At 47.4% G+C, this 12360-nt stretch overlaps 1 protein-coding gene across 1 annotated transcript in view; it reads right to left on the bottom strand.

Moving 5' to 3' along the window:
• The window catches only part of CWH43 (cell wall biogenesis 43 C-terminal homolog), a 63009-nt gene that overhangs the window by 14418 nt on the left and 36231 nt on the right, over window positions 1–12360 (bottom strand). Inside the window, exons 11-13 of the mRNA XM_055140699.1 lie at window positions 11149–11284; window positions 8225–8374; window positions 2368–2512 (exon numbers count right to left, since the gene is read on the bottom strand). Coding sequence (XP_054996674.1) covers window positions 2368–2512; window positions 8225–8374; window positions 11149–11284 — 431 coding nt within the window. The remainder of the gene's footprint in view (window positions 1–2367; window positions 2513–8224; window positions 8375–11148; window positions 11285–12360) is intronic.

Genomic DNA, 12360 nt, shown 5'->3' with positions numbered 1-12360 from the left:
GTAAAACTCTTCTCCCTTATGAATTCTCTATGTCATCATTGTCACAAAGCCACCGATCAAAGCCAATCTGGGACCCAATTTTATGCCTTCTCCATGGTGACAAAGATAAACTCATCTCCCTCGTATCTGTCTTTTCTTCCAAAACTGAAGTAGGCCAATGAATCAAGATTCAATAGTGTGGGGGCCGGAGCGATAGCACAGCGGGTAGGGCGTTTGCCTTGCACGTGGCCAACCTGGGTTCAATTCCCGGCATCCCATATGGTCCCCCAAGCACTGCCAGGAGTAATTCCTGAGTGCAAAGCCAGGAGTAACCCCTGAGCATCGCAGGGAGTGATCCAAAAAGAAAAAAAAAAAAGATTCAATAGTGTAGCTCCCAACTTCTTGTACATTAAGATGTGGTCCTAGGGGCTGGAGCAATAGCACAGCGGGTAGGACATTTGCCTTGCATGCAGCCAACCCGGGTTCGATTCCCAGCATCCCACATGGTCCCCTGAGCACCGCCAGGAGTGATTCCTGAGTGCAGAGCCAGGAGCAACCTCTGTGCATCGCCAGGTGTGACCCAAAAAGAAAAAAAAAAAGGATGTGAAGATGTGGTCCTATAACTCACTTCCAGTCAATGAAATGTAAATACAAGTGGTGGAAGTTGGTTTCTTGGAATCATTGGTCCTTGCTCCCTCCTTCTCTTCCCTTTTTAACTAGATGGATGCTACCATATGGGATCATGAGGCAGACCTGAAGAGGAGGCCTTGTAAAGTGGAATCACAGTCTGGAGCACATTCTCATCTCCATGCACTGCCTGACCAGTGCGGGTCACCGGCCCAGAATCCTGCACATACTTAAAGAGGCAATAGACAAGATGCTTTCTTTCTTCTGTAAGTCACCATCATTTAATGTTTTTGGTCATCGCAGTCTCCCTCATCTTCTGCTTAAAAGCCTCCATCAAGCAGTGGACCTTTTTTCCCTCTGCAGATATTATCTCAAGACGTGAAGTAAAAATAAAAATATAAAGGACCAAGAAATCTACAGAAGAATGAACTGACTTGATCATATTTAACAATTATACTTCTATGATAAGTCAATGTGGTTAACTTTCCTGTGTATGCAGCTGACCTCTGAATATGAATCTGCTTATAAATGGAGTTTTGTTTCTGACTGTAGGTTTTGCATGTACAGATTCAGCTAATTGTGGAAGTCAGTGGTTGAGTCTGCAGCTGTTGGACCCTTGATTGAGAAGGTCTATCAGAAGGGGTTTGAGTCTCTTTGGACTCAAGGATACTCTGGTATCCGAGGACGGTCCTGAAACTAGTCCCCCAAGGACACTGAGAGACAACAGTGGTTAATTTCTGAGGGAATCATATGGCTAGTAGAAGTTGGTGCCCCTAACTCCTATGTAGTCCAAATGTCAACTCATTCCACAGAGCATGATTATATCTGGATACACAGATTAATTTGTCTTTTATTTTTTAGGTTTTTTTTCTTTTTCAGTCATATCCGGCATTGCACAGGGGTTACTCCTGGCTCTGCATTCAGGAATCACTCCTGGCGGTGCTCGGAGGACCATATGGGATGCTGGGAATCGAACCCGGGTTGGCTGCGTGCAAGGCAAACGCCCTCCCCACTGTGCTGTGGCTCCAGCCCTCATTTGTCTTTTAGATGGAAACTAGTAAGAACTGGTTCCACATTACTCAGGGACATGTTGTGCCTGGCTGACCCATGAGCTTCCTGGGTGACACTACAGTTCACCTTTTACTCTCAATATCAATCACTTTCAGGATGTGGCAGTATGTCCCTTCAAAACATGGCTCCAATACCTCACTTTCCAAATGATGGTCTCATAAAAGGGCTTTGACTGTCCTCCAATGGGGCGGTGAGGTTTCTGCCTCTTCATTTGAATGTGAGGGGACTTGGAAAGAAGCAGGAATGGCACTAGATGACGCGAGGTCAGGTCACACAAGGCCATACAGCTTCTTTCTGGTGCCCTTGGGACACTGTCTCAGGCACCCAGCCATCCCAGGGGGAGGGAGACCCAAGTTGAACTCGGGGAGTAACCACAACCCTGGCCCAGAGCCCTAACTGAGCCTTTAGTCAAAACCCAGCATCAAATAGCCACATATGGGCCCTCCAGTCCCCCCCAGAGCCAGCACATTTTATGGAGCAGAAATGAGTTCTTCCCACGGAACTCTGTCCAAATTGCAGATTCCTAGTCAAATAGGTCATTGTTGTGTAAAGCCAGTATAGGTTTTGCTGGTTTTCTATGCAGTCGTAGATAATCAGAATACATATTAAGTTCTTGGGCTTAGTCTGTTGGTTTTTTTTTTCTTTTAAGGAGAAACATTTCAATCAGAAGTCCTATTAAGATTGTGTTACCTTCACATTGCCATGTTTAATGAGCTGTAGATAATCTCTAGAACCAGGTGATGATGTGATATAGCCCAGAAATATCACTTGATCAGAACTATTTCTCAGTAGTTTTGAAACGGCGATTGCCTGAAGTTTCCTGTCGAGGTCATCTCTAAAAAAAAATAAAATAAATAAAATAAAAAGCAAAACTACCTTTATTGTATTTGCAAAGAACTAAAAAAATGTTTAGTGTTAGGTATCTGAATTTCCAAATAATAACTTTAAGTCAGCACAAACCTCCAGTGATCCCTAGTTGGGTGAATGTCCCCTGGAATGCAAATAACAAAAATAGAGATACACTACTTCAATGGAGAAGCCAGAATGGCAGCCTGCCAAGAAATAAAGCTTCTCTCACAAGCATTTGGAGTCAAGCTGATGTGACTATCCTAAAAACAGTACTTGTTCAGTTTGTCATCAGAAAATACAGTATCAATAGGCGGTGAATGGTCAACAGTGTTATGGCTAAAGACGGTAGTGAAGGAAGAGAAGGAAGGAGAGAGGGAGGCAGGAAAAGAGCAAGAGTGCTGAGAGAAAGGAGGGTCCTAAAATCCACAGACACCGAAGGCTTAGGGGACCTGATCAAGTCTCAGCAGAACACTCTCTAAGCTCCTTTGACTTTCTCTCTCGAATAGCAGCTAAATATGACACTTTGCTTATATTAAGCACAGTTTGATGTGTGACTAGGATAATTAGTCAGGAAGGTCAAGTTTTGGGAGTTTACAGAGGGTCTGTTTGAAGAAAAATAGGGATATGCTATTTGATGTCATTCAGCCAAGAAAGGTGAAACCAGGCTAGGCATTTCAAGATACGTCAATATAGGGAATGATTGACTTACTAGGTGATCCAAAGTCAAACAGGGGTCTGTGAGTTAACCAGAGTTGAGCAGCAATGTTCTACTTCTTGATCTAAAGGGATAACAGGAGGAGATGCTAATGCCTGAATCCAGAAGTCAGCCCTGACCACTGACAGATGGCACTATGGAGAAGGAGGCCAAGGAACTGGGGCCATCTTAGGAGGAGCCGGTGTCACAGAAAAGACCGAGTCGCCACCATGGGCACCAGGAGACATGGATGACTGGAGAAAGGCCCTGGTTTTTCCCACTCTCCTGCGCCCAGCTGGCATTAGGTCCTCTCTTTGGCTAAACCTCCCCAGAAGCCAAGATTCTAGAAGTGGGGCTCCCCTTAACCAAGAGTGAGAAGGGCTAGGATGGATCCTCAGTCAAACAGGTAACAGACCAATACAGGTATTTCTGCAGAAAGTCAGTTAATAAATTATCTTTTTAATTTTTTTAGCTTTTTTGGTCACACCCAGCAATACACAGGGGTTACTCCTGGCTCTGCACTCAGGAACTACTCCTGGCGGTGCTCAGGGAACCATATGGGATTCTGGGAATCGAATCTGGGTCGGCCGTGTGCAAGGGAAACATCCTACCCACTGTGATATCGATCCAGCCCTTAATAAATTATCCTTAAGAAAAATTAAAACAGACGGGGCTGGAGCAATAACACAGCGAGTAGGATGTTTGCCTTGCACGCGGCCAACCCGGGTTTGATTCCCAGCATCCCATATGGTCCCCTGAGCACCACCAGGGGCAATTCCTGAGTGCAGAGCTAGGAGTGACCCCTGTGCATCGCCAGGTGTGACCCAAAAAGCAAAAAAAAAAAAAAAATTAAAACAGACACAGGGCCAGAGAAATACTACAGGGTGAGGTGTTTGTCCTGCACACACATTGACCCTGATTTGATCTCTGGCACCACAAATGGTCCCTGTCAGAGTGATCCCTGAGCACAAAAATGGGAGTAAGCTCTGAGCTTCGCCGGGTGTGGCCTAGTCTTTCCACTTCTCCCATAAAAACAATGGAAAAAAATGACAAAAACAAGAGAAGATGGAGATCACCCCGTCTCAAGCAGGTTGGAGAAAGCTGATCGAGGCGGGATCCAGGGACGAGATTAAGGTTGAATAAGTGTGTGCTATGTTAGCTGGCTCAAGAAACAGATGTCTCCGGAAGAGAAGAATGAAAAGAATGTCCATTTGTTAAGCATATTTGATATCGCAGGCTTCCAGGCAGAGGCAGGAGTGAGCTCTATTTTTAAATGAGGTTAAGGAACATGCCTATGGTGATTTTCCATCTCTCCTGGTCAGCTCCATTCACAGCCCTGGGAGGCTGGCCCTGTAGACCGTGTCCCCCAGGCCTCCTCACCTGCTGGTTTCTAGTTTTATTTTGCTCACTCCAGGGCTCTAGCAGGAGACAAAAAGGTGGGGAGGACAGAAGGTGTTTCTTCTCCCAGGCCGTCTGGGAAGAGCTGCGTTCCCGGCACCAGGGGATGCCACTTGATTCCAGATCTCACTGGGATCAGAGAATACCGTTTCCTCAGCCTGACCTGTCCTCAGTTAGTCCTTCTTTCTTAGCTCTGGACTTCCAATGAGGAGCTATGCAGTGGACTTACCGTGTCTGCATGGACTTTAGCCCCCTTGGAAATATGCAAGAATAATTTCGGATAGAAAGAGGCAAAGTCACAAACACCATAGTATTTTCCTTCAAATACAGTTTGGTCCTACATTCTATCACTGTCACTGTCATCCCGTTGCTCATTGATTTGTTCAAGTGGGCATCAGTAACGTCTCTCATCGTGAGACTTATTGTTACTGTTTGTGGCATATCCAATACGCCATGGGTAGCTTGCCAGGCTCTGCTGTGCAGGATCGATACTCTCAGTAGCTTGCCGGGCTCTCCGAGAGGGACGGAGGAATCGAACACGGGTCGACCATGTGAAAGGTGAACAGGATAGCACAGAGGTCCTGCATATATTGGAAAATAACCAGTGAATTTAGTTTCACTTTTTTGGTTTGGAAGCCACAACTTACAGTGCTCAGGGGCTATGTGCAATGCTGGAGATCGAACCCAAGGCAAGCACCTTAACCCCTGAACTATCATCTTTCTGGCCCTTGTTTTAGATTTTCTCAAGCACTAATTCATATTCCACAATAAAATAAGAATTTATTTGTATTTCTATAAAGGAAGGAGAAAGGGAGGAAAAGAGGGTCAGGAGGGAGAGAACAAAGAAAGGAGGTAGAGAAAGAGGAAGAGAGAGCAAATGAAAACATCCTTTATTTTTGCATCACAATATCTGATGAGCCCAGTGATTCTATAATGTGGGCTGGAGAAAAAAAAATCATCTGACTTTCAAAGCCAGGAGAATTGAGTCACTGAGTCAGGAGAAGGTACCTGCATACGTTCTGCAGGTACAGAAGCAAAACTGTACCTGCAGACTCCTGGCTCTGCGCTCTTTTTTCTTTGTATATATTTATGCATGTTACACTGAAAATGCTTGTTAACTGTTGGCTCCGCTAATTATCTAAAGTATATCAATTTAGCTAAATGATATTTACTTCAATGACTTCTAAGAAGTGCTCCTGTTTCCTACTTATAGGTTATAAAGAGACATTTGTAAGTCATTTAAAAAAAAATCCAGTTGAGTCCCAGAGCAGGTAAGGCGCCTGCCTTGCATGAGGCATACCCGGGTTCGATCTTGGGAATGCAATATGGTCCCTGAGCCCCAGGAATGATCCCTGAGTGAAAATTCAGGAGTATCCCCAGAGCACTGCTGGGCGTGTGCCTAAAACAAAACCAGAAATATCTGATTGAATCAGCTAATCACACACCCTTCTGTAATTAATTCCTAGTAAAATTTCATGTTGAGGGTCAATTTCATGTACAGGAATTAAAGCAATTGCCTTATATGCAGCCTACCCTGATTCGATCCCCAGACATCAGATATGGTCCCCTGAGCCTGGCAGGTGTGATCCCTGAGTACAGAGCCAGGAGAAAGCCCTGAGCACGGTGAAGTGTGGCCCCCAAAACAAACCAAAACCAAACCAAACCCCAGACCTCCTGAGCACAGAACTGGGGACAGCGTTTGATGAGTGAATTCTTTCCAAAACTGCCCAACACACCTCACACGTGGTGAATCTGATGGGACGGAATGCCAATGGCCTGTGCTCCTGGCCCACGTACTGTGTGTGTGTGTGTAGTTTACCTGAGATAACACACTGCAGCTAATCCTCACAAGAGCACATCAAAGAGGTGCATTATGGACGCCCCGGCAGAAAGTGCACTCTCTGGGACCCAGGGAAGATGAAATCTGTAGCGGATTGACGTCAGCCTGGAAGGCGAAGAAAGCAGACCCTTCCCTGGGGCCTGCGCAGAGCGCTGTGGTTTCCTGTCCGCCCCCTTCTCAGGCCACTGTAAGAGAGACCTCACACTCCTCGTCCGTGCTTCCTCACTCTCAAAAGGAGACAGACCTCCTCTGAGGTCCAAACCCACAGGGCTGTGTCCAGCCAGGATGCCTCCTCCAGTGAGAACAGCCTGTCTGTTTCAACTGTAAAGAAAAAAGGCGGGGGACCCATCCTGGCAGCGGGTGGGCTGGCGATAGGGAAGCAGTTAGTCAGATCTGGGGTGGGGGGCTGCAAGAGGGGGGAGAAGGACAGGACTCTTCCTTTGCTAACAAAAATGAAAGCTTTCCCTTCCCTCCATCTAGCAGAGCTCCCAGCAGCCGAAGACCACCGGAACCTAGCTACAGACATGCTGGAGGCCCCTCTCCACACGTTCGGACAGGCCTCATGCATGAAGTACCGGCAGAGGAACCCAGGTGTGTGTAGTCCTATCAACTGCCAACTTCCAGAGAGAGACTTAAAAGCAAGCTCCCAGAAGTGATATCTTTAGCCTGCTTCTCCCTCTGGGAGAAACTGGCAATCCTCTGAGTTTCCTGCCTACATGGGACAGCCTTGCAGAAGCTTCCCATGGTGTATTCATATGCTAAATCTAGTAACAAGCTGGATCCCATTCCCCTGACCCTGAAAGAGCCCCCAGTGCAACATCGTTAGGAGGGCTGAGTGGAGAGAGACTTCTAAGATCTCAGGAAAAGGATGAAATGAGAGGTTACTGACCCGGCCCGAGAAATCGGTGATTAACGGAATTTCGTGATTTCATGATTTGTGATTTCCTGACGAGGACACTTAGGCTCAAGGGAGTTAAATAACCCCCGGAAGGGCGTGTCATGAATGAAGATTCACACAGGAGGGTCTGCGTCCAGGGCTGCAATTCTGGAATCTTAAGCCTTGGGCACCCATTGCAGGGAGATGGGGGCCTGCTAATGTGTCTGGGAAGAAAAACACCCTCTGGAACCTAAACCTGCCCGAAGGTTTGAAGACCTTTGAGGCACAGGTCCCACGAGGAGGTCTGAAAAAACATAAGATACAGAATTCCAGGCCCAGAGCAGGGCTGGACCCACCGAGGGGGAGAGAAACACAGCTGGAGACAAACAAGATGGATGACAGAGGGCAGCGAGTAGACAGATGTAGATCGGAGAGAGATGATGATAGATAGATATCATAGATAGATAGATGATAGGGAGATGGAGAGATGAATGATAGCAGATGGATGTAGATTATAGATAAATGACAGGGAGATAGATGGAGGCAGACAGAGTGGGTGAGTACAGCTCAGGCCCACCCAGCAGTGCTCATGGGTCTCCAAGGTCACATCTCGCCAACCCTTGGGGAAGGGGGAGGGGGCATCGCTGGGGATCGAACCAAGTTCTAACCCCTGTGCTATCTCCCCAGCCTGAGAAAGGATCATTTTTACTATCTCTCAAAAGCTTCTAGGCCCCCTCCCCCCAGTGACCCCCCCCCTTTTTTTTAAAGCTCTGTGGCATAGAGAAAAACTATTTGGGAAGGGAAAAAGGAAGAAAGGTGCCAGCATGGAAATCAAATCCGCGTGTGATTGACCTCTCTGAGCACCAGTGCTTGGAGAGCTGACACCTACTCGTGATTCCCAAAGTGTGTCACCACCAAGTCCAGCAGCCGGTTGGAGACGTTGACGGTCAGTGCGATGGCCGGTGCAATCTCGCCCTCTGGTGACGGGAGAAGGTGATGCTCCGATTTCACTATGGGGTAGCGGGACAAAACCATGATCCTGTGTGGGAGAGAGGACAGACCCCAGTGTCAGTGGCTGGTCCCCAACCTCTTGTGCAGGTGGAACTCAGCAAAGGGGTCACGAGAGAAGCATCGCTACCAGTGTCGGGTCCAGGGCATTCGGAGGGGCAAGGTGAGGGCAGACGGACCTGCCAGCCTGCTGCACTCCTGCTCCCTTTCTGGCCTCAGTGGCTCTCCACACTGCCTAGTTGGTGCTATGAAAACATGGAATGGGCAGGACTAGCAATTTACAAAATCCACTTTATTTGGGGTTGGTAGATGGGAGGCTACTCCTGGCTCAGTGCTCAGGGGTGCAGGCAAGGCCAGGGACTGAACCAGGGTCAGTCACATGCAAGAATTTTTTTAATTTTAATAATTTTATTTTTATTTTTGCTTTTTGGGTCACACCTGGCAATACACAGGGGTTACTCCAGGCTCTGCACTCAGGAATTACTCCTGGCAGTGCTCAGGGGACCAAATGGGATGCTGGGAATCGAACCCGGTCAGCCCCATGCAAGGCAAACGCCCTACCCGCTGTGCTATCACTCAAGCCCCCAAATTTTAGTAATTTTAATATTTAAAAAATGAAGGCACTATGGTTTACAAAGTTGTTCACGGTAATTTCAGGCATACAGTGTTCCAACAGCAATTCCACCACTGGTGTCAACTTCCCTCCACCAATGTCACCTGGCTCCCACCCACACAACAATGCGCTTTACTGTAAAGTCTGGGTCTCTGCTTATGACATTGTTCACTCTCTGCTGAAGCATATCCATGTCCCACTCCTCTATGCCCACCCCTGTTACTTCCAGTCTGCCTTTTCTTACTCCCCGCCTTTGATTTCTTTCCTTCCCTGTATTGTCCACTTCTATGAAACAGGGCCCAAGGTAATCTAGGTATCCCTCTCCCTTTGGTTCCTTGCATTCCCTTGTCGTGTCATATAGAAAATCTATAACATTATAATATTATAGAAAAGTTATAACATTAGTGAGATCATCTAACATTTGCCCTTCTTCTTCTGACTTCCTCCACCTTATATGACATCTTCCAGTTCCATCTAAGTTGCAGCAAATCACGTGATTTTATCCTTCCTTGCCAAGGCCAACAGTTTTACAAACTCCGCACTATCTCCCCCAGCACCCCCACAAAATCCATCGTCCTTACTTTGTCACTCTGGCAATGTGTTTGCATACATAATTCTAATAGAAGCCAATGAGCTATCTTACAGGCAAGAATGCAGAGGAATAGTTCATAAATTTAGAAATGAAACAGTCTGATTTCAATTAAAAAAAAAAAGACCAAAACAAACCAGGTTCCACCTCACTCTAAGAGATTCTATACCAAAGGGAGGTGCAGAGCTCGCACCTCTGCTGCCCTTCCTGTCTTGCAGCTCTCTGTCTCTGTCTCTCTTTGTCTCTCTGTCTCTGTCTCTCTCTCTGTCTCTGTCTCTGTCTCTCTCTCTCTCTCTCCCCACAGGGATCCTCCCTGAGTTGATAAGCCCTCCCCCTCCTAGTCCTGACCTGTTTGTCCTTCCAGCCTGCACACAACTGCCCACTAGGTGTCGCTCAGCTGCCCAGGGGCATCTAAACGTCATCAATCCTGCTGCCCCTGGTTGTCCCAGGTAACTGACATCCTCTCTGATCACTCTTTAGGTTACAAACTTAGGTGTTGGGGCCAGGGACGACAGCAGAGTTGGTATGACACTTGCCTTGCACGTGAGCCAGGTTCGATCTCTGGTACCTCATATGGTTCCCCAAGCAGAGCCAGGAGAGATTCCTGAGCACAGAGCCAGGAGTAATCCCTGAGCACTGCTGGGTGTGACTCCCCAAATGACACACAAAAAACTTGGAAGTTGTCTGTGTTGCCCTCCTTGCTTCCTGGCCCCTGACATCGTAGCTGTCTGTGAGTCCTGCCAGCTCTGTCCCCAAGCAGTGTCCGAATTCAGCCCTTCTTTCCATCCGGAAGGCTCTGCTCTCGTCTCTCACCTGAGCTGGTACTGCCTCCTCTTCCCACAACTGCCCAGACAAAACGTTCTTCCAGAACAGCCAGGATGAGAACGAGCTTTCAAAAATGCAACCCAAGGTGGATTTATAGTACAGTGTGCAGCCAACTGAACTGAATCCTTAGAATCCTTGGTTTATGTTTCTTCTGGGTGTTTTTTTTTTTTTGGCGGGGGGTGGGGGGACAGCACACCCGGCTGTGCTCATGAATCACTCCCAGTGGTGCCGAGGACTGAGCGTAGGTCAGTTCTATGGCAGGCAGGTGTTTGGTCAGCTCTCGCTCTGGCCCCAAGGTCCTAGACTTGATCGCCAGCTATGCCTGTGAGGCCTCTACAATAATAAATGATTTAAAATTGCGGTGTTTTTATGTTTGGGGCCACATCTTGCAGTGCTCAGGTTTTACTCCTGGGTTCTACACTCAGGGATCACTCCTGGTGGTGCTGTGGGGAGAGGGGATCATTTGGGGTGTCAGGAACTAAACTGGGTTCAGAGCCATGCAAGGCAAGCACCTTACTTCCTGTATAATCTCTCCCCCTGATATGTACATTTTAATTTAAAGTATCTACTTTTATTTTGTCATAGATACTGCATATACTTTGTTTCAAGAATTGATGGTATTTGCATATCAGCAGCACCTACTCACGCTCCCAGATGCATCTCTGTGGCCTATTCAGAGAACACAGAAAGGTGGCACTATTCCCTACTTGTCCCTCCACCCCCACGTCCCCCAGCTCTCAAGGGCTCTATTGGGGAGCAACTCCCCAGGTATACTCACCCCCACGTGTGATCCCTGGTGCTCGGCCCAAAGTCCGTATAGAAACCCAACTTTTCCCCTAACCACATGGTTAGGTCATTGTTCCCAATAAAGGGCTTAGATGCATCGCTCTCCAAAATGGTTATGAAATCTGCACCTGTCCAAAGAGGAACAAAAATTATACTACATGTAGTGACTGAGCAAAAAGCCACTGGAAAAATCGTATTCCTTATTCACTAGTCAAGGAAAGAAGTCACGGCAAACTGGCCACGACAGCCAAGCAGCTCTGATCTGAACTGCCAAAGGGTCCCCAGTGTTCTGAATAGAATCAGAACAAGCTCGCAAGCGCGACTGTCCTCCACCACATCCAGGTATTGTCAGGACCCTCCCCAACTTCTGAAACAAGATGCATTCCCGTAAAGAACCACTGCAAGGTAGATTATTGGCATCTTCAGATCTTGGCCAGTTGGTCTCTGAGGTCTATAATCAGGCAAGAGAGCAAAGGTCAAAGGAATTTCTTTTTCTGGGGCTGGAGCGATAGCACAGCGGATAGGGCGTTTGCCTTGCACGCGGCCGACCTGGGTTCGAATCCCAGCATCCCATATGGTCCCCTGAGCACCGCCAGGGGTGATTCCTGAGTGCATGAGCCAGGAGTGACCCCTGAGCATCGCCGGGTGTGACCCAAAAAGCAAAAAAAAAAAAAAGGAATTTCTTTTTCTTTCTTTCTTTTTTTTTTTTTTGGCTTTTTGGGTCACACTTGGTGATGGACAGGGCTTTCTCCTGGCCTTTCACTCAGGAATTACTCCTGGCGGTGCTCGGGGGACCATATGGGATGCTGGGGATCAAACCCAGGTCAGCCGCATGCAAGGCAAACACCCTACCCACTGTACTATTGCTCTAACCCCCAAAGGGATTTCTTAATGGCAGCTGAGTCATGCTTTCTCAGGAACGTGCTTATCATCTGGGTAAAACAGCACAATTTGGTTCTTTACTATATCAGGCCCCACACTCTATGTAATTAATCTAAGAGCCAAATACTCACACATTTTGGAGAAAGCATCAAAGATGACACCCCAGAGCTCAGAAACACCTAACACGACCCATGAACTCTTGAAAGCAATTTGCTCCACAAATGAGATTTAACTGATCTCATCTGCCCTCTTTAGGTCAGTTTTCTGGTCCCCTGACACAGGTGGTCTTCAGACGACAGGGGTTACCAACAGGGGCTTCTCT

This window comes from Sorex araneus, chromosome 5 (assembly GCF_027595985.1).
Source record: "Sorex araneus isolate mSorAra2 chromosome 5, mSorAra2.pri, whole genome shotgun sequence".
Lineage (NCBI taxonomy): Eukaryota > Metazoa > Chordata > Mammalia > Eulipotyphla > Soricidae > Sorex > Sorex araneus.
This window is presented reverse-complemented; position numbering and strand designations above follow the sequence as displayed.